Source organism: Anthonomus grandis, chromosome 5 (genome assembly GCF_022605725.1).
Source record: "Anthonomus grandis grandis chromosome 5, icAntGran1.3, whole genome shotgun sequence".
Taxonomy (NCBI): domain Eukaryota; kingdom Metazoa; phylum Arthropoda; class Insecta; order Coleoptera; family Curculionidae; genus Anthonomus; species Anthonomus grandis.
The window spans coordinates 31,531,179-31,559,110 of NC_065550.1; the positions used below are offsets into that span (position 1 = coordinate 31,531,179).

Here is a 27,932-nt window from a genome sequence, read left to right on the forward strand (position 1 = left end):
GTTAAAATTAGGGTACATGAGGGTTGAGCAAATAAAACCACATTCGAAAACGATAACTTTGTACTAATCAAAATTAAAACAGTGATGAATAAAAGAAACTCTAAAGATTTCTCAATTTGGTCCACTAAAAATCTATTGGGCTATCACCATAAAAACAATAAATTAAAATCACAAATTGATAGGTGCAGGTTACAATTTTGACCTGACTTTGACTAGCTCCTTCGCTTTTTCGCGTAGCACTCGCCTAAGGATTTTTCCCGTTGGATTTCTTGGGATTTCATTTATGAATAACACCCCACCTCGTAGCTGTTTTTGGTGGGACAATGTATCTATAAGAAAATAAAATATTTGTATTATCTATATGATTGTGTATCTTTTTGCAATAATACCAATTATTTTAAGGTAGTTCTGGATGTATCAGTTCTAGGGAATGTAAAAAAAACCTTTATTGTTATAATATAAAAATGTTTTAACGCTCTCATAAAACACAGAATTCCTTATAAGTGTTTTAAGACTTAGGATAAAGAAGATGTCAAGGAATTTTAATAGTCAAGCAAATTCTTAAACGAGTACCTTAAGGGAATGGTTTAGGGCAAACAAAGTTGCAATAAAAGAGTAGAGAAGAGTAATTCATTCGTGTTATAAATACGAATTTGTTACGCATGTCAATATTACGTAACTTTAAAATGTTAAAAAACATCTTGTCGGACTCGCATTGTCTTATTTATTTAATGTAACACGACGTTTCGGTCAAGGTTAGATTCTACGCCCAAGACGAAGGACTTCCGATGGGTTCATCTCTTTCCCCAGTAATAGCGAACATCTTCATGAAATGGTTCGAGGAACATGCAATAGATACCTCCCATTGCAAACCCAAGCTCTGGCTTCGATATGTGGACGACACCTTCATAATCTGGGACAAAGAGGAAAAAGCACTTCAGGAGTTTCTGCTTCACCTCAACATCAGACCAACAATCAAGTTCATGATGGAGACAGAGAAGGACTCAGCTCTACCTTTCCTAGATGTCCTCGTTAAAAAGGTCGGTGGAAATCTACGAACTTCAGTTTATAGGAAACCAACACACACGGGCCAGTATCTTCACTATGAGTCCAACCATCCTGCAACCACCAAAATAGGCATCATAAGATCCCTCTAAAATAGAGCTCGAACCATCTATAGAAGCGACGAGGATCTCAAGACTGAATTGGATACCATCTACAAAGACCTACAACAGAATGGATATCCAAAGAAGCTAATAAGTAGGACCATCCAAAGGACGCGTCCAAATCAAATCAGAGACGAGGCCACCACGACAACCATACCTTACATTAGAGGTACATCGGAACAAATCCGACGCATTGCCAGCAAGTACAATATTAGAACTGCCTTTAGATCTAGCACCACTATCAGAAGCGTGGTATCAAAGACCAAACCAGATGGCCTGTTAGATACCAAAAATTGCGTCTACCAGATCCCATGTGATTGCGGTGACTCATACATAGGTGAAACGAAGCGCCCCCTAGAAGTCAGAGCGAAGGAACGTCGCAGCTGGACCCAAAGAGGAGAGGTTTCCAAATCCGGGATAGCAGAGCACGCGTGGCATAATGGACACAATATCCATTGGTCAGAAGCCAAGATTCTGCACAAGGAACACCACCCCTCGTTCCATGAACCTAATAAAACACCACATACTTATGATATAATAATTTTTGTTTTTTTTTTAAACCTAATATAAGAAAATAATGTAAATTTGGCTGAAAATTGCTTTGCGTCTGCATATTTAGGAAGATCTGGCAGCGCCGTTTTTCTCTCTCAAGGCGCTCATTTATTGTCGGTCAGTTCTCATTTGTTTCCGTAAGTGTTAAGTCGTCTTGCTTTTATTTTTCGCAATCTTGGCAATCATTATTTTTTATTTTATTAGTTAGTGCACTGTGTCTTGTATTTTGCTTGTTGTGAATTGTTGTTGTTGAAAAAATATCATTAACTATGGGTCGTAATAAGCAAACGCCTGTGGATAAAAAACATTTAAATTTAGGTACTTATCGTAAAAGTAAGAAACGTGTTTCAAGAAATATCTGGTAAGTAAAAAAATTTAATTGTTCTTTTAATTTCTGAGTGAACAGGGTGCTATAAATTCGAGGCTCACTATTGGAATCTGGCTACGTATAAGACATAATGTCACATAAATTAGCAATTATATGGCAAACCATTATAAAAGTTTAAAAATTTTGAAAGTTTGATTTGATTTATATTTAAAAAACGGCAAAATTTTGTATAATAGATTTAGTATTTTTTTTATGTCTGTAATTACTTTTTTAGGAAAAAAAAGAAGGAGATTATTGGAGACGCTTCCGTATCTCAAACCATACTACAAACGTCCAAAATTTACCCAGGTTAGGTATTTTTTAATTTTATTATTGCTATTTTTACTAAACTTCAAGGATTTTTAGGAAGGAGGTTACTGATAATAATATTTATAATGCTACAGAATTGGATGTGGAGCGATCGTCACCAACTACGAACAGATAATTTTATACAAATACGCGGGGCAGCTGTGAATTTTAAAGTTATTTTTAATTTAGGTTTTACCTACTTGTAAAGTCTGCCCAACCAATCTGTAGCTAAGCGGTATCGGTGCGGGGAACGTGGTTCTAGACTAGACCCGCCTCATTTCATTCATGAAATGGCCAGTGACGTGCGAAATTTTATAAACCGATTACACAGATTTGAATGTATTAAACATTAAAAAATATGGTTTGGTTTTAATTTTAAAATAGGTATTTGTAGGTAAGATATTAATTTGGAAATTAAGGTCTTCTAAAATATTTTATTTGTAAATATGTAATAAAAAAATGACAGACAAGATTAGGGAAGTTTGAGATAAAAGTAAAGTAAAGAAAACACAAAATTTGTAATACACCTACTTAGTTTATTCACTTAAAATAAGAGTGCCGTACTCGATGCCTGGATATCGCGAGGGAAAGAGCACGGCAGATAATCCGAATTATGCTGTTTAAACATTGAATTTACTACGTAATATGTATAATTTAAATTATTATTTAAATAAGTATAATCAATTTGTACCTGTTGAAGATATATTGCTAGCCACTCCAGTAACAGTGTCACTCTGCCAGCATTTTTTAAACGTTAGGTCATTGTCTATCCATGTTTCATCTAAATAGACAATATTGCGACCTTCGGCTCGGTGTTTTTTAATTTCTCTTAGGTATTTATACCTTAAAGATGTTATTTTTTGAAAATTTTCTTCTTTTGGCAATTTTTGCAACAGCTTTCTGGTAGTAGGCACAACTTTAAACCCATATAAAATCGATTTATTAGGTGGTTAACTATTTGAAAATGAAAGTTGTCGTCTGTTTCCACCACGTCATTCGCGGTCTTCTTTTGCCGGGACTAGAAAGCATTTTGTTGGGGTCCGTCCGCATTCTTTCTTCATCTTCTTTGTGAATTTTTTTCACCATTGAAATGCTTACGCCAGTATATTGAGATACTCTTTCAAGTTTGCGCTTTACTGGTAGATTAACGAAGTTATTAGTAGCTTCTTCATCGCAAACCCTAAAAATTTGTACAAGAAGTATATAATCCTGATATTCAATTTTTTTTAGTCGTCGTTCCGATTCATATTACTTATATTTATAGACATTTTATATTCAAAATAACCAACAGTAACTTTAAATCTTTTTTGTTTGTAAAGCAATCGAGCTTGGTTTTATTTCATTGAATATGATTTTTATTTATTACAACATTAGGTACATAATTTTTGAAATTTAGTGTCGCATAAATTATGATTTTATTTTAATGTTTTTTTTTTTATAACTGTGCTTAGGCTTTATAATTCTCTTATTATCATTTTACTTACCTATAAACATTCGCAATCACTTCCCTTGCCTGGCTATGAATAAAGTTATTCATTTTAACGTAAATAACACAAAAACTGTTAAAAGTTATGAACTTTAACAACAAAGAAACAAATAACACAAAACAACAACAAAACAGCAACAACAATAATAGCAAATAAACTAAACTATGCTACACTACTCAAAAGTCATAGGTCAGAAATTAAGTAGGTACCTAAAAATACAACAATAAAAACAGTTTAATAGCTCAAAAGTATTAACATACGCCGCCGCCACTGAATCCGCAAGAAATCGATATTATTCCGAAAATTACACAAAACTGGTAGGATGCGATCCAATAAGATAGAGAAAGACAAAGAGCTGCATAAGAATAATAAATTAATGGCCGCGATGTCATCAACCAATCACCTGTCCCCAAACAGCGAGATGCTTCCGCGAAAGCACGACGTTGCCGGCTTTGTAAGTTTTATTACGAATTTCGGATAAATGTTAGTCAATATTGGATTTTATAACATGCAAAACATTAGCAAATAGAACTAAAAAATATGGTTTAAACTGCATTACATTATTTATTATCTTTTTTATGATTAAATAGCTTAATTTTACCATTATATTTACTTTTTATTCAATACTATTTCATTTTTGCAGTAAGACGTGACAACGCTTCAAAATTTCGCCCGCATTCTTTTCGTAGACACAGATCCGATGGTCAAACTGTACTCACCCGATTTTACATATAATGTGCTTCAAAGATACCAATTTCATAGCATAGCTTTCTAGATAGAACAAAAACTATATGTTTGTCATTATCATTCCTCTTTTTTTTAGTCTCGTTAATGAAATATCAGGGAGAAGATTATTTGATGTAGAAAATTTATTTGCCCAAAATCTAAATGGAGAAAGGCACGAGCCATTTGACTGCAATATTGTAAATATGACGCTGATTAGCGAACGAAGACAGGGATTGTATAGCGAATTTGTTTTGGAATGTAAGATGTGTCGCATCAGAAAAATAATTTGCTCCGATAAAAAGCTGCAGAAAAAAATGAATATAAACGTCTTTCTTGTTTTGGGAACTACGAGGGCGGGTCAATAAGTCCGTGACTTTTTGAATTTCTCGCCCTTTAATGGAAATGGCAACTCTGCTCCTGTCAACAGAGAATTGTCAGTTGACGCCTGTCAAAATTCGAACAAGCTGCGTCATTTAGTTTGTGTTTGACAGCTGTTTATAGCAGACTACCACTCGTTTTGAGAAGAAAATGGAAAAAAGTGAATTTCGTGTGCTCCTTAAGCATTATTTTTTACGGAAAAAAAACCATCACTCAAACCAAGGCTAAGCTTGATAAATATTATGGGGACTCTGCACCATCCATTTCCATGGTAAAGAAGTGGTTTACTGAATTTCGATGTGGCCGTACAAGCACGGAAGATGCCGAACGTTCTGGACGCCCAGTCGAGGTCTCTACATCCAAAACAATCGAAAAAATTCACGATATGGTTTTAGCCGATCGGAGATTGAAAGTGAGAGAGATTGTGGAAGCCATAGGAATCTCACATGGTTCAGTAGTTTCAATTTTGAATAATCATTTGGGTATGAGAAAGCTTTCCGCAAGATGGGTGCCGCGTTTGCTCACAACCGACCACAAACGCAACCGTGTGACAATTTCCCAGGAGTGTTTGGCGTTATTCAACCGCAATATGGACGAATTTTTGCGTCGTTTCGTCACCGTGGATGAAACGTGGATCCACCACAATACGCCGGACACCAAACAGCAGTCAAAACAGTGGATTTCTCGGGGTGAATCGGCGCCCAAGAAGGCAAAGGTGGGTTTGTCAGCCAATAAAGTCATGGCGACCGTTTTTTGGGATGCACGCGGTATAACCCACATTGACTATCTTCAAAAGGGGAAAACAATGGAGAATATTATACCAACTTATTGGATAGATTCAATAAGAAACTGAAAGAAAAAAGACCACATTGGGCCAAAAAAAAAGTTCTTTTCCACCAGGGCAATGCAAGGGTCCACACATGTGCAGTTTCCATGGCAAAAATCCATGAATTACAGTTTGACCATCGGATCTGTGTCTACGAAAAGAATGCGGGCGAAATTTTGAAGCGTTGTCACGTCTTACTGCAAAAATGAAATAGTATTGAATAAAAAGTAAATATAATGGTAAAATTAAGCTATTTAAACATAAAAAAGATAATAAATAATGTAATGCAGTTTAAACCATATTTTTTAGTTCTATTTGCTAATGTTTTGCATATTATAAAATCCAATATTGACTAACATTTATCCGAAATTCCTAATAAAACTTACAAAGCCGGCAACGTCGTGCTTTCGCGGAAGCATCTCGCTGTTTGGGGACAGGTGATTGGTTGATGACATCGCGGCCATTAATTTATTATTTTTATGCAGCTCTCTGTCTTTCTCTATCTTATTGGATCGCATCCTACCAGGTTTTGTGTAATTTTCGGAATAATATCGATTTCTTGCGGATTCAGTGGCGGCGGCGTATGTTAATACTTTTGAGCTATTAAACTGTTTTTATTGCTGCATTTTTAGATACCTACTTAATTTCTGACCTATGACTTTTGAGTAGTGTAGTATAGTTTAGTTTATTTGCTATTATTGTTGTTGCTGTTTTGTTGTTGTTTTGTGTTATTTGTTTCTTTGTTGTTAAAGTTCATAATTTTTAACAGTTTTTGTGTTATTTACGTTAAAATGAATAACTTTATTCATAGCCAGGCAAGGGAAGTGATTGCGAATGTTTATAGGTAAGTAAAATGATAATAAGAGAATTATAAAGCCTAAGCACAGTTATGAAAAAAAACATTAAAATAAAATCATAATTTATGCGACACTAAATTTCAAAAATTATGTACCTAATGTTGTAATAAATAAAAATCATATTCAATGAAATAAAACCAAGCTCGATTGCTTTACAAACAAAAAAGATTTAAAGTTACTGTTGGTTATTTTGAATATAAAATGTCTATAAATATAAGTAATATGAATCGGAACGACGACTAAAAAAAATTGAATATCAGGATTATATACTTCTTGTACAAATTTTTAGGGTTTGCGATGAAGAAGCTACTAATAACTTCGTTAATCTACCAGTAAAGCGCAAACTTGAAAGAGTATCTCAATATACTGGCGTAAGCATTTCAATGGTGAAAAAAATTCACAAAGAAGATGAAGAAAGAATGCGGACGGACCCCAACAAAATGCTTTCTAGTCCCGGCAAAAAAAGACCGCGAATGACGAAGGTGGAACAAGACGACAACTGTCATTTTCAAAAGGTTAAACACCTAATAAATCAATTTTATATGGGTTTAAAGTTGTGCCTACTAGCAGAAAGCTGTTGCAAAAATTGCCAGAAGAAAAAAATTTTCCAAAAATAACATCTTTAAGGTATACATACCTAAGAGAAATAAAAAAACACCGAGCCGAAGGTCGCAATATTGTCTATTTAGATGAAACTTGGATAGACAATGACCTAATGTTTAAAAAATGCTGGAAGAGTGAGACTGTTACTGGAGTGGTTAGCAATATATTCTTCAACAGGTACAAATTGATTATACTTATTTAAATAATAATTTAAATTATACATATTATGTAGTAAATTCAATGTTTAAACAGCATAATTCGGATTATCTGCCGTGCTCTTTCCCTCGCGATATCCAGGCATCGAGTACGGCACTCTTATTTTAAGTGAATAAACTAAGTAGGTATATTACAAATTTTGTGTTTTCTTTACTTTACTTTTATCTCAAACTTCCCTAATCTTGTCTGTCATTTTTTTTATTACATATTTACAAATAAAATATTTTAGAAGACCTTAATTTCCAAATTAATATCTTACCTACAAATACCTATTTTAAAATTAAAACCAAACCATATTTTTTAATATTTAATACATTCAAATCTGTGTAATCGGTTTATAAAATTTCGCACGTCACTGGCCATTTCATGAATGAAATGAGGCGGGTCTAGTCTACAACCACGTTCCCCGCACCGATACCGCTTAGCTACAGATTGGTTGGGCAGACTTTAGGTTACGAATTACTTCCTCATCTATTCTCCAGATTTAGCCCCCAGTGACTATTTCCTATTCCCAAACTTAAAGAAATGGCTCGGCGGAAAGAGATTTGATGAAAGATATTTTGATGACCTCGACAAATCATATTGTTCCGAAGGGATAAAAAAATTGGAGAAACGTTGGACTAAGTGTATAGAACTCAAAGGAGACTATGTTGAAAAATAAAATAACTTTTTATATAAAAACCTGTCTTTTATCCAAAAAGTCACGGACTTATTGACCCGCCCTCGTATATCAACTGAAATCGGGTATTCGCAAATTAACGAATTTAGTGCCGCAATGAATATGCCAATGATGTCCAAATCAACCTTTAGCGAGTACCATGAAAAAGTTGCCGATGTAATAAGAGAGTCTGCTTGGAAAAGTATGGAAGAAGCTGCTGTTGAAGAAGCAAAAATAGCGAAAAAGGATAATGAAGTAGATAAAAATGGTGTTCCCTGTATTACAGTAGTCACAGATGGTGCTGCCCCATGCACGGTCCTATAATGTTAATTACGATTCTTTATCTGGTGTGGTTGGTATTTTTTGAAAAGGATCTAAATACTATCTAATTAATATTGCAATGAATAGCTCTAATTAAAATTATAAATCTAATTTAAAACCTTTCGAATAATTCTTTATTTGTAGGCATGTATTAAAGGCTACAACACGGGAAAAGTTTTGTTTCTTGGTGTGAGGAACAAATATTGTTATATTGTAGTTCTTTTGTGGTCTCGGGTATTGCATTAAAAAGTTTTATGGAATTAGTCGTATAGTCCTTATTTGGAAGTAAGAGATTTCCCCCATGTCTGGTGTCATATAGGTGCCTACTATTTACTGTGCTAAATCTAAAAGATGGGTACCTTTTGCTTTTAAAAAGCATTATTTTAATTATCCACTTTTGTACAACTTGTAATTTGGAAAATACCATGTCCTGCAGTCTAACACTACATAGATGTCATGCTTCATCATATAAACATCACATCTATGTAGTGCTAGAGTCTGATGATGTTGAGTGAACTCATCGAAATGCATAACTCTTGACAAAAGATTGGCATTTTCCTTTGTGGAAAAAAGTCTTCCCGACCTTCCCAACCCGCTAGATTTTGTTGGCATTTAAAATAAATTATTCTTACCAGCAACAAACTTCTTCAGCTCCTCCTCCTTCACCTTTTTCCCTGGTTTCGTGGCGACAAACGCTAACGGCAACTCGCCGGCATCCTCGTCCGGTAAACCGACCACGGCGCAATCCTGCACCGCCGGATGCGTCTGTAGTAAAGCCTCCAATTCGGCCGGCGCCACCTAAAGAAATTTTATATTTTCAACAGAACATTTACGACACAATTAAATAATACTCACTTGAAATCCTTTATACTTAATCAGCTCCTTAATCCGATCAACGATAAAGAAATACTTGTCGCTATCGTAATACGCCACGTCCCCGGTATGCAACCAGCCGTCTTTATCGATGGTTTCCGCGGTGGCTTTCGGATCGCCCACGTAACCCTTCATGATTAGGGGGCCTTTAAAGCAGAGCTCGCCCTCCTCGTAGGGCCCCAGGGGCACTCCTTGCTCGTTTATCACCTGAAGGATTCGGTTTTAATTGCTTAAGAGTTCATATGTGAATAGGTATTCTTACTTTAACCATCATTCCGGCAACGACTTTGCCTACGGAGCCCAATTTAGGGCCACGTTCACCAATATTCAGTAAAACTCCTAAAGTGGTTTCTGTCATGCCATAGGATTGACTTACGGTTTTCACTTTGAACCTGAAAAGGTAGATTTTGGTATTGTGATGTTATTGGGTACAGGATTTACCAATTATTTTTTTTAGCTGAGTTAAGTGTAATACTTTTCTGAAATCTAATCTCAAAACTATGCAGAGAAGACTAAATATAATTAGACAAACTATGCTGATTGTGATTATCTTTTAAATATACTGAATTTTCGGACCCAGAAATTGACTAGACTTAAAAAACTCTTCTACGTAGATTTTGATAGTACAGTAGAACCCCGATTATCCGTGCGCGCGTTATCCGGGCGGCGGATTCTCCGTGCGGCATTTTAAATTGATCATCCGTGCGCGGATTATCCGTGGCTGACGGCTCGAGATTGACAGCGCCGGCGCCGCCTGAATGCTGAAACCGTGCAAACGCTCGTCTCGGGGAATCCCCAAGTTTCTTTCGGGGAATCCTTCGTTTATGTTTTTACCTGTTATTTTCGCCAATTGGCGAGTATTGGCGACCGGCTCATCGCTTATTAGTTAAACGTAAACAGGCGCACAAAATGCAGCGTACGGGTGCTAATGAAAAGCGTAAACGCAATGTTTTAACTATTGAGCAAAAAATGGAAATTTTGAAACAGTCTGAAAATAACATAAGTGTTGCTATTTTGGCTAAAACATATAATATTGGAAAACAAACGGTTCGTGACATTGTGAAGAAAAAATCCCAGTTACAGAGCTTTGTAGCAAGAGCGGATAGTGCAAAAGCTATTTCTGACAGGAAATCTCTAAAAGGGTCTACGTTTCGAGTACTTGATGATGCTATGACCAAGTGGTTCTTGCAGAAAAGATCAGTGGGGGTTCCGATATCAGGACCTATGTGTACTAGGCAAGCTGAAAAGTTTCACAAGCAGTTGAAAATTAAAGGCAACTTCTCGGCATCTTCTGGTTGGCTTTACAGATTTAAAAAACGTCATGGAATACGAGAATTAGCTGTTCAAGGGGAGAAATTAAGTGCTAATGATGTAGCTATGGTAGAATTTTGCTATGATTTGGAAAATCTCATAATAGAGCATGACCTAAAACCTGAGCAGGTGTACAACGGAGATGAAACTGAACTCTATTGGAAAGCAATGCCGAGAAGGACACTTGTTGTAGCCTCAGAAACTAGTGCACCAGGTTAGCGTTACATACATATTTTTTTAAGTATAAAATATTTCTCAAAGTTGTATTTTTTTTTAGGTTTCAAAGTAAGCAAAGACCGTTTAACAGTTTTATGCTGTGCTAATGCCTCAGGAACCCATAAGCTTAGGTTAGCCGTCATTGGAAAATCCGAAAATCCTAGAGCTTTTAAAAATATAAAAAGATTGCCTGTGGATTATTATAATCAAAAGGCAGCTTGGATGGATCGAGTAATTTTTAAAAAGTGGTTTTTCGAAAAATTTATACCTCAAGTTAGAGCTTATCTCAAAGAAAATAATCTTCCACCAAAGGCTGTACTGTTACTGGATAATGCGCCATCGCATCCTGATGTAGAGCAACTAAAGTCAACAGATGGGAACATATTCGTGGCATATTTTCCTCCGAATGTAACATCTATTGCCCAGCCAATGGACCAAGGTGTTATAGAGACCATGAAGAGACTTTACAGAAAAGACCTCATGCTGCAACTGTTGGGAGAAGATGACATTGTGGGATTTTGGAAACGTCTAAATTTGAAAGAAGCAATTTATGCTGTAGCTCGTGCTTGGAGTGATGTGAAAGTGGATCACATTAAAAAATCATTTTATAAAATAAGGACTTTGGAACATGAAGACGGTTCTGAAGATGAAAATCACTTAAATGAAGGTGAGCTGTCCGTCGGAAATATAGCAACTATTGCCTCACAAATCAAAGGTTTAGAAGAAATAGACAATAAAGAAATACAAGAATGGATAGAATGTGATCACCAAGAAACAGGGTATCAGATCATAGATGACGATTATCTACATAACAAGAGCTCTGCAGAAAGTTCTGACAAAAGTAGTGATGAGAATGAGAGTTCTGATAAAAATGATTGCGTCATTATGACGAGTCATCGAGAAGCAAGGGATGCAGTAAACATACTTATTCAATATTTTGAAGAACAGCCTGTAACTGATGACATTCATGTACTTCAGCTTAGAAAAATGAAGGAAATTATAGGGTGTAGAAGTTACGAGGCCCAAAAACAAACAAAAATTAGTGATTTTTTTATATATGTACATATGTATGTATATACATATAATATGTATAACCTACATAATATTTTTTATAATGTATGTATACGTTTATACATAGCAAATACATTATGTCTAAATAGGTAATAAACATTTTTTTTTGTTGCATTATGTTTTATCACGTTGTTTCTTTTCGTCTGGCACATGTATTTGTTTAAATAAATTATGTATTAAAAAAATAAAAATGAGTCTTTGGATTATCCATGTTTTCGATTATCCGGCGAAGGCTCGGTCCCGGCTGGCCCGGATAATCGAGGTTCTACTGTAGTTCTTATGGACAGCACAATCCTATAACTAGAATGCAACGTTCTTTCGATAGTCTTGACTTGCACGTTTCTTTTAGTAGTTTTAGGAGTTCTCTCAAATTAATTAGTGACTCGTGACTTTTAACATTTTTCTTTAAATTAACATTGATTTATGTCTTACTATTATCTAACTTAAGTTATATTAGTATTAGTATCTTTTGTATTATTTTATTTTTGTAAAATTGGTAAATACCGTAAAAAAAAAATTGTTCTTTGGTGTGACACTCAAATTACGAAACAGTTTTACCAGTAACCAAAACTCTGTATTTTTACTCTCGACACGTGTTTCGCTAACGATGTAAGCATCTTCGGGAGAAGATAACTACTTATATACTAATGATGTAACTAGATAGAGCTAACTCAATAATATAACTATATAATTTACTCACTTTATGTGTCAAAACTTTAACACTATTGCTGATTCTTGTGACATTCACCATGACGATTTGGCACTTATCTTGAATCACCTGCGTATGGTCGGTGGGGGAGGCTAGGTTATTTAGGTTATTTAGTTTTTAGTTATTTAGTTTTTAGCTTGAATACATTTATTTACTCATTTTTTTTTTGGCCTTTTGATTTAAATTAATTCTTGATTCTTATCCTAATTTAGTGTTGATTTTTTATTATTTATTTTCTCAAGTTCACTACTTTTTTTTTTATTATATAGCAATGAATCTAATACAATTCATGCATTCGTACATTTATATATTTAATTGATTTTCCTGTAACTGGGTATATGTAACCTGTTGGAAATAAAGCTTATTATTATTATTATTATTACTATAAGGGATTTTATCCCTGTCAAGAATGTTTTTTTGATTTTTGAATATTGCCAAACTTTCGTATGCATCTAATTTTCTATTGTTATTAATTGGTTTAAGTTGTCGATACCTAGAAAGTGACCACACTTGACTTTTCAACTCTTCCATATTTCACATGAGATACATGTTCTTTAAATCTGACATTAATTGATCTTCTGGTTTCTCCTATGTACTTTTTATAACAAACTTTGCAATTAATCTCGTAGATCCCACACTTTTCATTGGTCTTTATTTCTTGTGTGGTCTTTTGGGTTTCCTAAAAGATTTCGTAACTTGGCCGAACTTTGATAGACCATTTTTAGGCCTAAGTCTTAGGATCGTATGGTATTGCAACGAAAGTTTGCTTATTTTCATCTTTTTGAAATGAGTTTTTGAGATTAACTTTAAACCTATGTCTTCTAATCAGCTTATAATCTTATCGTCATAACCATTGACCCTAACAATGGTTTTAATTGTTGCTGTTTCTTTATTAAATCTGCTATTACTTAGAAGAAATGAGACCAAACGATGTACCAAGAAATGCATGCTAGCCATTTTATGTTGAAAACACATATGTATTTGTTTCTTTTCTATAAATATGAAATTCTAAGAGTATCTAAGAATGGATGAAGGTTATTTGTTTGTTGTTCGAAGGTAAATTTAATAGATGGAAAACAGTTATTGAGTTTATTTACAAAATTATCAATTTGCTTTTGTCCAACATGGCAACATATCTTAACCAAACTCATGAAAAGTATTGAAATGTATTTTTTTGCATTTAACTCAAAACGGTTCATAAAGAGCTCTGCCAGGAAGGAAGAAAGGCAATTACCTATGGCTGTACCTTCCAGTTGTTCATAGTATGAGTTGTTACATTAAAAAATATTTTGTAGCATGCAAAGTTTTGTTAATTTAATTATTTCTTGGATATTATCGAAACCATTACTTTCCAAAGGTTCAATCAGATATTCACAATTCACAATCACACAGGAACAAAGGAGATACATGGAAAGAAATAATAATTTCGTTTTCACTTAGAATTAAATTATTACCTTTTGAAACTGTTGGCTGTTTTTGACTGAAAAACATTAATTGCTTTACTAAAAACTTTGAAACGTTGTAAGTTGGAGATCCTATAGTGGAGACGGTCTCATTTTATTGCCAGGTTTATGGATTTAAAAAAAAAAGAGTTTTAAAATGAAGAGTTTTGGTTAGTGGTAAATTTGTCTCGTAATTTTTATGCAAAGAATATTCAATCAGCACTTATTGCTTTCAAGGTTTAATTAATTATATATTAATATGTTACTTATAGGTTACAAACTTCCATGCAAAGCATGATTTATTTATCAAAGACCAAATAAATCTTATTGACAAAGTTGTAATTAAAAGTAAGTCGGAATAAACCCAAATCAAAATTAGAACACAAAAACAAAAAAAAAATTAAGATTATATCTGATAAAATACACGTATATAACTATTAAAAAAAAACTTACTATTATCGCTATTTTTAACTTAACACGTTTTACCAGATGATACAGCATTACCTTGTGATGTAAGTTGATCAGTAAAATATGCCTTCACATTATTACATGCTTTACTAACTAGAAATTGCTTACATTTACATTGGAATTTTTTAAGGTCTTCTAAGTTTCGCAAGTTAAGGGTAAGTACTTGTACATTTTCTTTAAGTCATAAATAAATGATCTCTTTAATTAATTAGTAGTGGGTATTGGTAGAGGATAATTTTGTGACTGTCTAGTAAGGTATTCTCCTTGCACAATCAAATTCCTATACTTTGTAAAAACCAAACATACATTCTTAAGAATAAATGAAAAAGGTGGTGTCATAATTGTATGTATCAAAAAGACAGGTTTTTCATGAATCCCTCAATCATCAACATTGTACATGATTCGAATTGTTTTTTTTTTTGTAAAATGAAGAAAGTGATATAGGTAACCACTGCAACTACCAAAAGTCAAGACCATATCTGAGGTTACTTTCAGTCAGAACAAAATATGCCATTCTCATTGCACTCTGATCAGACAAAACAACCTTAAGACATTGATTTGACAAGGCAACACTGTGATTCTCAAAGGTTAATCTATTGTCCATTAAAATACTTAAATATTTTAAACTGACTGGATTGTTTAACTTATATGTATCAAGAACAACATTTGCAAGATTACATCTAAAAGTGAGAATGTTAATTTTTGTTATACTAAATGTGAGTAAATTGCAATCGAACCAAATCTTTATTTTTTCAAGAGACAATCGGAATGATGCCACAAGATTCTGGTATCATCAGCAAAGAGAGTTAAATGACCCCTGATTTCTACTAAACAGATATCATTGACATATAAAAGGCACAACAGTGTTCCCAGTAATGACCCCCTGTGGAACACCACAATAAATAGTCAATGTTGTCCGAATCGCAACCTGCGTAGGAAACATACTAAACCCTCTCAGAAAGGTAAGACCTGAATCATTTTAATGACACATCTCTAAAACCGTATATTTCAGACTTCCGAAATGGTATTTCTGAGTCAAAAACTTTTGTCAAGTCACAAAACACTGCTTCAAAAACCTCACCCCGATTAAACCAACCTATAGATGTTCCAGAAAAAAAAAGAAAGCATCAGTAACTTTCTTATTCTTAAAACCAAATTGGTTTGAGTTGATGTTATCTTTACTCAAAAATCCAAGGGCTCTAAGTTTAACTCGCCTTTCTATGATCTTAGAGGGAGTTGGAAGAAGGGATATGGGCCTATAGTTTGTGGAACAAGAATTATCACCGACCTTCTGCAATGGAACGACTATAGCACTTTTTAGTACTTATTATATATCATAACTTAATCAGGGAAATGACATTAAAAAAAAAAGCATTTACCACATCAACCAAAGAATTCAAAGCAGAATCACCTAAATCCCGGAATATCTGGGCAGACATACAAATGGTATAATACAACTAACTTAAAACCTGTATATAAACAATATATTAATAATTAATTAAAGAAACATAATAAGAATTATCAAAAATTAAACTTGTCACAACAACTACCTCATTGTTCCCAAATAAATAAATAAATAAATGAATAATTAACACAGTTAATTAAATACATGAAGTATGTTATTTAATTTTGAGATTGCAAATTCTGGACCTTGACTGTTGCAAGATGCAATCAAAAGCTTTTTAGTAAATTATAATCAATTTTAGTCACAGTGTAAGCATTGCATAATTTACTATGTAACAAGAACACTATCCATGTTAATCATAGTGAAAAATACATAATATGATTGTTTCTAGTCCTTTTTTTTAAATAAATTACTCAAGAATCAGACGAGACCCTCGTAGGAGAGCTAATAGTGGATACAAAATCAAACTGTTTAGATAAATGCATTGTCTCTTCATCAATGTGCTGTTTGTTGAGGGAATTTAGTGTTTTAATTTAAAATATGCAACAATCAAATTGATACTTCTTATTTCTTAAAACTTATGGGTTCAATTTAACCAAGAAAGAACCCATCTATGAAGCATACAACTGGTTCAATGATATTCAGTGACGGTTTGATATTAATCTTTTTCTTTTAGATAGAATTTTATTAGATTGTAAGTTGTTTAAGCATTTAATGTACCACCCACTATTAGTTTTATATTGTACCAATATAAATTTTCTAGTTGTCTTTTATGAATGATTATCGAATTAATTTATTTTTCATTAAATTGGAGGGATGACATTTGGATGTATGGGTAGGGAAATGATTTAATTATCATAACTACATATTCGGGTGTTCACATAATCTAGAGGCTGAGTTACAATTTAATTTCGATATTTTTCTCATTGATTTTACTTAAATAATCATTTGGTTACTGTATATTTTCTATAATAACGATAATTTAGAAATAAATTTAGTCTGGAGCTAGAAAATTATCTTAGGTTAGTTGGGTGTATTTGGTAATATTAACATTGTTATTGAAACCTTGTAAATATTACTTTTTCTTTAAATAGCAACACTGCGAGGGTGTTAAGTCGCCTAGGTGCACCTTTGCTGTTTATATTTATTTGAAATCTTATGGCAAAACTTATCCAGTCTTTAATTATTATAAAAATTCATTAATTGCTTTTGATTTTTGTAATAGATACATGAATAATAAATGTGATAGGGATACAGGGTGTACCATACCTTCGAAATAAATAAATTTGTGATTTGATCTTGTTATTTGATAAATTACTGAATTTATTAAATTATCTGTGAATACTTCTTATTATTAGGATTTGTTTCCTGTCAGACAATAATACTTTGAATATGAATAACGTTTCAAAAACCTGGTTATTTAAACAAAATTAAAAAAAGTTAACTGGTTATTTCTTACCTATTTTTCAACTCCTTCTCCAAATCTTTGCCCAATGGGGCAGCCCCACTCCTAATTTCCTCCAAACCAGATAAATCGTACTGTTTAACCAGGGGATTTTTCAGTAAAATTAACAACACCGGCGGCGGCACTATCAGTCTCTTGATCTACAACAGAAATCTCTTAATCCATGCTGAACCAACCACTCCATAAACCCACATTATACTTAACGATCGAGTCCAAAAACATCTTCAACTGGAACCTCCTTATCACAACCATCTTCTTGCCCCTAATGATATTAAGGAACATCAACATGAAACCGAAAGAATGGAAAAACGGGGTCAAACCCATCATCGCGTCACTGGGGTCATCATTAAGGGCAATATGCTGCAGTTGGCTCCTGAAATTACTCGATAAAAAAAAAACTTTCGGCAATTAACTCACTCTTAATACCTTCCCACGTCTATAAAGGCCCCCATGTTGTCGTGAGTGCACATTACCCCCTTTGGGAGGCCGGTGGTGCCCGAGGAACACAATATGGTGGCAACAGTTTCTTGTATGTCTATTTCTGGTGGGGCGAAAGATTCATCTATTTCTTCTACACCTAGAGAAATAGAGAACGTTTTTGATCTGTATTGTATTGATGAATCCTGAGGTGTTAATATTTAATCAAATAGCAAATTATTACAATTCAATGTTACAAGGGAACAGATGCTGCCGCAGCAATGTTTTGTGACTTAACCAAGGCTTTTGACTGTGTAAGTCACAAAAATACTGCTGCTAAACTTGAGTGGTATAGGTTCAGAAGTATAATAATAATAATAATAATAATAATTTCTTTAATGCTTTCAAGATCTATAGCAACGTCACAAAACAAACAAAATTAAAATTTGATAACATCTACACAGTACATACTGCTAATAAAAATAGTAAGAACAAAAAGATAATGTTGGACATAATAATGGGTGCGTTACCTTACCACCTGTATCTCAAGTATGATACATTATTTATTTATTTATTTATTTATTTACACCACTCCACACAATAAATTCCAATTAATGAGTGGGAAAATTACAACAATAAATTACAAAACATAGGTATCTTAAGAAAATTAAAAAGTATACAATATTATCAATAATTACAAGCAAATGGTATCAAAAGAAATATAGACAAAGTAAATTAAAAGTAAAACATCTAGGAAAAGTGTACTCTTTTAATTTCCGACAAACTGCAATTAAAGATGTCACACTGATCCAGAACAGAGTCATGTATGTTACATGCTCTGCGCAGAGGAGAAAATTTACAAATGTTGGTTCTAGGTCTTGATAGGTAAAAAGTTGATGTATTCCTTGCTGATATGCGAGGCACATGAAAATTTAGTTGCTGCAATAGATCTGGTGAATCAATAATATTATTTACCAACTTAAATAAAAATTGCAAATCAGCGGATTTTCGCCGATCCTCCAGCAAAGCAAACGAAAATCTTTCCAATAAACGCTGATGTGGGAAACCAATTTCTGGGTACACTCCGTCACTCTTGTACCAAAGATATTTGAGAAATTTTCGTTGAATATTTTCAAGTTCATGAATATGATTTGTATAATATGGTGACCAAACTTGGGATGCATATTCCAATATTGATCTGACATAAGAAAAGTACAGGATTTTTAGACTAAGAACATTATTAAAATTTTGCGAGTTCCTGATGATATATCCCAACATTCTATAACTGCGCTTGACAATATCTAAAATATGCGGTTGAAAAGAGAAAGAGCTGTCAAAGATCACCCCTAAATCTCTAAATTCAGTTGATCTAGGCAGAATAACATCATCTATGGTATAGTTGTAAGTAATGAAGTTTTTCTTTAAGCCAAATGAGACAACATTACATTTAGCCGCATTAAGGGGTAGATTATTATTTTTACACCATGTATTCAAAAGACTTAAATTATTTTGTAGCCGCTCACAATCCAAAATAGAGTCAATTCTGATATATAGTTTTTTGTCATCTGCGTACAGCAGGCTATTAACATCAAGTTGGTCAGATATTGTATTAATGAATGAGTTGAAAAGAAGTGGTCCCAGAATTGAGCCCTGTGGGACTCCGGAAGTGGCAACTATCTGCACCGAACTACGACCAAAACATTCCACGTGTTGTGGTCGCTCGGTAAGATAGGACTGTAAAAGATTTGACAAAGAAGAAGAAAATCCATAATATAGGTCGAAATTATTAATAAGAATGTAGTGGTCTAGTCGGTCAAATGCTTTTGAAAAGTCTGTATAAATAACATCGACTTGAGAGTTTGCATTTATTGATTCGGTGATATATTCTGTAAGAGAAATCAAATTTGTAGTGGTAGATCTACCTTTCATGAATCCATGTTGTCGAGTATTTATAAGACTCCCCACTTTAGGATATAAAGCAGAATGAAGTGCGCGCTCAAAACATTTGGAGAAGTTATTTATTATTGTGATAGGCCGGTAATTTTCAACCATGTTTTTGTCATTCTTTTTATGTATGGGAACAATTTTAGACGACTTCCAAAGATCAGGAAAACATTCTTGTTTAAGGGCCAAGTTAAAAAGAATTGTTAATGGTTTTGCAAAAACATGTCTACAGTCTGATAAAAGAAATGCGGGTATTTTGTCAGGTCCAACTATCGGTGTGGGTTTTATAGTTTTTAAAGCACTTAATACCTCGTTTTCAGTAAATCTAGTTATGGTTATGCACTCCGGGTACGGTGTCTGAATATTATTAGAGTTAGAGGCTTGAGGTGAATTAAAAGTCGTGTATGAGCTCCGAAAGAAAGAATTATGAAGATATTATGAAGATAAATAAATTAATAAACAAACCCTTAATATTAATCATAATACACATTTAAAATTGTAAATCGAAACTATAGATACACTTCAAAATAATCATCCATCATTCCCAAAGAGACTTAAGTATATGAATAAAGGGGAGGAGAAAGTAAACTCAAAGTCCAAGTCTCATCAATCAAGCATCTATTTAAAGGTTACGCGTTTCGCCGCATTAGGGCATCATCAGACCTAAGTAGAATTAACAAAATTAAATAATACGGAGCAGAACGCTAATTAACAGAAAACACATACCTATAATAATATATAAATACAAAAAACTGCACACTGACTCACACTAACATAAAAATAAAATAAGTTTATACCATCGTGTATCGTTATTGACTAAAATATGAATTATAAAACGCCAAATATCACATCGAGTAAATTCTTTACATATTATTTTATAAAGAATGAAAACAAATACAATTATGAAAGAAAAAAAATATACAAAAAGGTTTTTCAAAAAACATAGGGATCGAACCAGAGACCATTGGATCTAAAGTCCGAAGCATATACCTTATCGCCAAACCGGGGTAATGATGTAGCATGCGAGTAATTACGTTATATGAGACAAGATTAAAATTTTTTATTGGAGATTATTGAAAATTAGATTAGGTTCGAAATTGAAGATATCATTGACACAATTTAATATTGGGCTTCTTTTAGCTCTTGTAATCTCCAGCTTTTCGAGGAGATCTAGTTTTTTACCCTTTCCACACTCATGTAATATAGTTACATCATCCGACACCGAAAAGTTATGACCAGTCGATAAAAGGTGATTTGCAAAGGCTGACTTTGTTTCTTTAATATCGGTGTCCTTACAATTGTTGAAAAGACTTATATGTTCTTTAACCCTAGTGGAAATTCTCCTACCAGACTGACCAACATACACAGCGGAACACTCACCACAATTCAAAGAATACACCCCAGATTTTAAAGTTTGCTCCATTTTATCCTTTGTGTTTATCAAGTGTTTTTTCAAAGTGTTTGCAGTTTTAAAAGCTTTTGAAAGATTAAGATTATTTTTAAAGAGTTTTGCAAGTTGGAGAGATATTAAACCAAAAAATGTTAAAGATCTGAATTTGTTAAGATTTAAAGAATTGGAGTGTAAGATGTGGTAATTTATATTTATTCATGTATACGAAAAAAGTTTATTTATGGTAGAAAGTGGAAAACTGCAAGCTGCTTTATTATGTTAAATTCTTTATAAAAAGATTCCTTGGATAGAGGAAGGGTAAACATCCTATATAATAAAGAGTTAAATGAAGCAAACTTGTGGGTATGTGGTGAGTTAGAAGTGAATTGTATGATGTTGTCAGTTGTGGATGGTTTCCTGTATATATCGAATTCGATTTTATTATTATTCCTGGTTAACAAGAGGTCTAAGAAAGGCAAACTTTTGTTGTGCTCCTTTTCTAAGGTAAATGAAATTCTACTATGTAGACTGTTTGTAAAATTTAAGAAGGTGGACAATTGATCGTCATTGCCTCCCCAAACAATACAAATGTCGTCCACATATCGTTTATATGCTATTATATGATCGGCGAAAGAACTGTTCATAATTTTGCACTCCAAGTTGTTCATAAAAACTTCACTTAAAAAAGGGGTAAGGCATGATCCCATGGCTAAGCCAGCCTTCTGTGTATACATTTTGCCATTGAATTTAAAAAAGTTTTGGTCTAAAACAGTTTTTAGTAGGCAAATTAAGTCTGAAGAAATCAGCCTGGGTAGATTAGAATTTCCCAGTAAAGATTCCATTAGTTCAATGCAGTCAGTGGGTGGTATACTGGGAACAAGATTTTTCACATCTAAGGAAATTAACATTGCATTGTCTGGTATATATATGCCTTTTAAAAAATTAGCAAATTCGACGGAATTCTTAGTGGAAAAACAACTTCGAAAGCCTGGTACCTCTCTCAAAACCCCATTCAACCATGAAGAAAGTTTATAGCAAGGAGACTCCACAAAAGATACCACTGGTCTAATTGGCTGTCCTTCTTTATGAACTTTAGGTAGCCCGTAAAGGAGAGGAGTTTTAGGGTTCATAGGATAAAGAGCCTCCTTTCTAATATTAAAAAACTCCAAGGTTAATAAAGATCTATCGAGAACACCCTTCATTTTTGTAAAAAATGAAGTTGTGGGATCCCTAGTCAAAGGTTGAAACTCATAGGTATCGAGAAAATCCACAACCCTATTCACATAATCTGTGCGTTTCATAATGACTAAGCAATATCCTTTATCGGCCTTAGTGACATTCAAGTCATGTTGTTCAATTTTAGTTTTTAAGGATTTTAAGTGCTTACCATTATAATTAAAAATTTTGTTTTTGTCCAATTTAGAATTTAAGAGAGAAATAATATTTGCTCTAAGGATATTTTTGTTGGTAATATCTGTAGTTTGTAAGATATTTTCAGCCTCGACGGCTAGCGTTTCTCTAATTTTTAAATCAACTTTATGCGAAAAATTAAATTTTAAGTTATGACTTAGAATATTTTCTTCATGGGCTGAAAATGAAACGTCAGATAAATTCAAAAATCTTTTGTGAAAATCAAAATATGAATTACCACCCAAGTTCTGTCTAAATTCAGGTAAATTACGTTGTTTTAATTGTGTCAACTTGGACGATTTAAGGTTGGAAATTTTCTTACCCAATCTCCCAAAAGTTTCAGATCCAAATGACTCCACTTCGTCCCTAAATTTTAAATCCAAAATACAAAATTCTAAAAAAGATAACACAAAAGTTAGAGTCAAATAAAGAAATTTAAGCTTAGAATTAACGGTATTTAGATTTCTGTAATGATTTTTTATTTCTTCTTCTTCTTTTCAATAATCTCCAATAAAAAATTTTAATCTTGTCTCATATAACGTAATTACTCGCATGCTACATCATTACCCCGGTTTGGCGATAAGGTATATGCTTCGGACTTTAGATCCAATGGTCTCTGGTTCGATCCCTATGTTTTTTGAAAAACCTTTTTGTATATTTTTTTTCTTTCATAATTGTATTTGTTTTCATTCTTTATAAAATAATATGTTAAGAATTTACTGGATGTGATATTTGGCGTTTTATAATTCATATTTTAGTCAATAACGATACACGATGGTATAAACTTATTTTATTTTTATGTTAGTGTGAGTCAGTGTGCAGTTTTTTGTATTTATATATTATTATAGGTATGTGTTTTCTGTTAATTAGCGTTCTGCTCCGTATTATTTAATTTTGTTAATTCTACTTAGGTCTGATGATGCCCTAATACGGCGAAACGCGTAACCTTTAACTTAACGCAATCTCGACGTTTCATATGTCAAATCCGTCATCAGACATTCTTTTTTATTGACGTAAAAGAATTTTAAAAATATCTTCAGCCACTCTGAAATTATTCGCAAAAGTGTGGGTCAATGTTCTTTTCAAAAGCTCAAATATGATGACTGTCCAATCTTGGAGGACAAAAATCGTTCTATCTTCCAAAGTTTTAAGGCTACAAGAACCGTTTATATATCAAATCGTTCAGTAAAGATCCCTTCAGGTTTTAGTGAAACGCGTAACCTTTAAATAGACGCTTGATTGATGAGACTTGGACTTTGAGTTTACTTTCTCCTCCCCTTTATTTATAGATACACTTGCCCAACAGATACCTTGCAGTGTCTTTCCTAAACTTCATGATATTTTTCTCTTGCCTTAGGGCGAGAGGTAATCTATTATATGTTTTAATAGCAGTAAAGGCAGGAGATCTTTGAAAAAAGGCAGAGTGATGAGTTGGGACACTCAGTTCAGCTCTCCCCCTTGTCACAATAGACATACCCTCAGCATAATGATCTTCATTAGTTTGAAAAAAATGCAGGTGTTTCTTTGCAAAAAAAGCTAACATAAGAATGTACAGAGCTGGAACAGTGAGTAGACCAAGCTTAGTAAAATAAGGCCTACAAGACGTTTGTGGTGTGAGTCTGAGCATGCATCTTATGATGCGTTTTTGTGCTATAAAGACTGACACGGCGTCAGTTGAAGATCCCCAAAACATCACACTATAAGTGATTAGAGATCGGACCGATGCATAGTAAAGTTGCTTCAGACAATTTAGGGAAAGCTCTTCTCGTAGACGCCTTATTAACGCGCAGAAACTATTTAGTTTTTTGCCAAGAGTGTCTATGTGTGGGACCTATGTGAGACAGGAGTCAATGTGTATACCAAGGAATTTTAAGGAAGCTACCTCTCGAAGAGACTTTTTTTCAAACTTTACTAGTAGGGAATTTTGAGGTAAAGTTTTGGAGAATGTCAGTAGCGCGGTTTTATCAGCATTTAGCTTCAGAGCATGATTGTCACACCACTCCTGCATCCTCTCTACCACCTGAGAAGCTCTGACAGATAGTTCTTCAATCAGATGTTCTGACAAGATTATGGAAGTGTCATCAGCATATTGGTTGATAAAACACCCTGGAAAACACTCAATGAGACCATTTACATATAATATGAATAGTACTGGAATAGAACCCTGAATTGAACCCTGAGGCACTCCCTGTACCACCAAGGATGATGCTGAGTAAACATATTTACCATTACCAGAGCCAAGGCAAACTGTTTGTTCCCTCTGATCTAAATAAGAGGCTATAAGTCTGGCACAGTTTCCCCTCAGTCCATAATTTTCAAGGATTGACAGCAGTAGACCTTTTTAAAAAGTTCATAATACGGATATAAATGACTCGCTCAAAGATTTTTGATATTGAAGAAAGGGGAGATATTGGTCGATAGTTTTCTACATCCTGCTCATCACCCTTATTTTTAAAAATTGGAAGAACTTTCGCCTTTTTTAGTTTAGATGGAAAGATTCCGATGTGCAGACAGACATTTATTATGTAAGCTAGAGGTACATTTATATGGTGACTAGCTTTTTTGAGTATGTTTATTGGTATTTCATCAAGACCAGCAGAGTATTTATTTGGCAAGGCCGATAGAAAATGCTGAACTTCCTTTGAATCTGTGGGAAAGAGGAAAATAGTGAGGATGTGACTTCCTTTAGGCAATTGACCAGAAAATAAAGGAGTAAGAGATGAAGCTTTAAATTTCTTTAAAAATATGTTGGCTATCTCATCCAAATTTTCAATAATTTCATTATTGCTAGAATTTAGGGTGACAGGTTTAGATGACTTTGACTTATTTGAGCATTGATTGAAAATAGTCCAAGCAGTTTTAGTTTTATTATTCGAACAGATAATCTTGTTTTCATTTAAAGAAGTTTTATAGTTTAATACATTTTTTATATTCTTTTTTTTCTTTTTTACATTGATTATAAGCTGCCTCACTATTTGTTTCCTTGTACCATACATACAGATCTTTAATATGACTAGAATAATTTTTAATTTCAGAGTTTACCCATTTTTTATCAGGATCCTTTATTTTGTGACTACTTAGAGAAAATGTTACATTAAAATAGTAATAGAAAATATTATAAAAGCAATCATATTTTAGATCGACTTCACTGTAGTTATATACATCTTCCCAGGATTCATGTGTTAAAAGATCATTAAACTTCTTACTGGCTTTTTATTCTCTTTAGGTATTTCTATATGGAGTTTCTGACTATAATGATCTGATAGTATGGCTCTTTAGTGATTTGGGTCTTATTTGCAAAATAGAGTGCAGTTTTTCTGTGGATGGTGTCCCCACAGTGTTGGACCTGTTCTATTCCTCATTTATATTAATGATATGACCAATTATAGAATTTCAGGACAATTTATTAAGTTTCTGGATACTTGTCATGCAATAAATCTAAATACCACATTCTCTGATTTCATCAGAGATATTGTTGAAATCGGAAAATGGTGTCTAAATATTTAAAAAACTAATGTTATGAATCTTAAATACCACTTAGATGATGTGGTTTTCAACAACAGATCATGAACAAGTTGGACCGAATCTATGCATGATTTAACCTAATTTATAAAATAAAGCGTATTGATGGATTACTTACCTTGCAGAATGTCATCATACATAAAAACATCAGAGTTCTGTTGTTTAATTTCCTTGCCATATAAAACCAGCTTTTGTATGTAGGGGTATTGGGGTCGAATGGATATCATCTTATCAATAGTCTTTGCGGAACAAAAAATGATTTTCGGTTTTGACAGGTTGAGGACATGTTTCAGTTCAACTAAAAAAAAAAAAACAGGAAGTTTTATTAAAATTAATATATCAATTACAACACATTTAATTTTTATAAACCTACCTTTTGATGAAAATAATTAAAAAGTATATTATGACTAAAGTCCAATATAACATATTAAATTTAAAAAATCAATTTAGTTTATTCATCAATGATATATTATGTTAATCAAAAAAATTTACTTTACCTGGAGTATAGTCAGGATTTAAAGGGGCAAAAGTGGCCCCAATTAAAAATGTAGCCACTGCGGTGACACCGAATTCAATCCGATTCTCGCTATTCACAGACAGACAATCGCCCACACCAATGTTTTGCGTTTTTAACCATTTGGCCAATTTTATACTCCTGGCCAACAAAATGTTTGCGGGTAGCTCTTCTTTCGATAGTGGATCAACCTAAAGACACATTTAAATCTGGTGGAAGTATTTTAATTTATGAAATCTTACCATTAAGATGTTATCGTCGTGACTTCTGAGTACCATCATCAAGAGGTGCCCTAAAGACATATCAATGAGCCTTTCCAAAGGTTCTCCCTTAAGGATATTGGGGTGGTCTTCCATTTTTATTATATTGCTAAAGTGGTCTCGGGAAAGGTAAATTCTAGCTAAAACTGGTTGGGTTTTTAATCAAGTAATTACCGTGACAGCTACGTGCTCACGACACCAGTGGTACTAAGGTAGAAAGGTCAAAATTGGCCAAGTACTTGAAATATTTACGTCGCCTTCTGAAATTATCTTTAATTGCTGTTTTTGGAATTTACTGATTATGACAGGGTGATTACGACACGTTCATTAGTCGGAATTTATTCGGTTTATAATTTCTTTTTTGTTAGCAAACGCAATTAAATTACAAAGAGAATCTGTTAGGGCTTTTTATTGATTACATTTCAACTAAAAATCAGGCGATTTACCCTGACCAATCACACCAAAGTAAGGTTATGTTATCAACACATGGGGCAATTTGACAATGACATACGGTAGGAGTGGCTAGTTAAGTTATTTACGTCGTAGTCATGGTTACATGTAGAGCTGGAGCGTGGTATCGATACTTTTGAATGATAGAAAATGTGCATCCGTCATTTTGTTGTCAAATGATGCATTTTAGTGATTCGTTTCATGTAGAGCTAAGGTTATAAGAAGTATCGTTTTTAATACTGGAGAAATTAAAAAGTAAAAAATTTTTTATCATTGTAATAGATTTGTGAAAAAATTATAAATGCCATAATTAAGAGATTATATTCCTTTGATGACCAACATAAATGTTTTTAAATTTAATACCTAAGTTATAACTTTTTGACTCGATACACGTCTAACTCTATTAATATTATTATATAATAGTGCCAGGAGCTTAATATCGGCATTTCGTCTTATGAAATATGGAATAAGAAATAAAGCCACTTATATTTTTTTAATATCGATTCAAAGGCTCATTCTTATAAATATAAGTTGGGAGCTGGGAAATAGACAATTACCAAGTTTATACGAGCACCTTAAAGAGGTTTAGTGAAAATCGG

The 27,932-nt window shown here is 33.4% G+C and overlaps 1 protein-coding gene and 1 long non-coding RNA gene across 3 annotated transcripts; one reads left to right on the forward strand and one right to left on the reverse strand.

Annotated features, from left to right (window-relative positions):
* Positions 1-46: 46 nt before the first annotated feature.
* On the reverse strand, positions 47-27,344 carry LOC126736057 (uncharacterized). 2 transcript variants are annotated; one of them, XM_050440258.1, is made up of 11 exons: positions 27,058-27,344; positions 26,866-27,002; positions 26,607-26,814; positions 26,228-26,407; positions 17,853-18,003; positions 17,619-17,799; positions 17,421-17,566; positions 9,602-9,731; positions 9,322-9,546; positions 9,099-9,264; positions 47-329 (listed from the first exon to the last, which is right to left on the reverse strand). In XM_050440258.1, exons 2-11 carry the CDS (start codon positions 26,977-26,979, stop codon positions 190-192), a joined length of 1,641 nt encoding a protein of 546 aa, XP_050296215.1. In that variant the 5' UTR covers positions 26,980-27,002; positions 27,058-27,344; the 3' UTR covers positions 47-189. The 2 variants fall into 2 exon arrangements, with proteins under 2 accessions (XP_050296215.1, XP_050296214.1); XM_050440257.1 differs by having other exon boundaries at positions 26,866-27,343.
* Positions 15,005-16,612, forward strand: LOC126736069 (uncharacterized). Its single transcript, XR_007660600.1, has 3 exons — positions 15,005-15,242; positions 15,314-15,518; positions 15,569-16,612. It is a non-coding gene; the product is annotated as an uncharacterized LOC126736069 (long non-coding RNA).
* Positions 27,345-27,932: the final 588 nt, after the last annotated feature.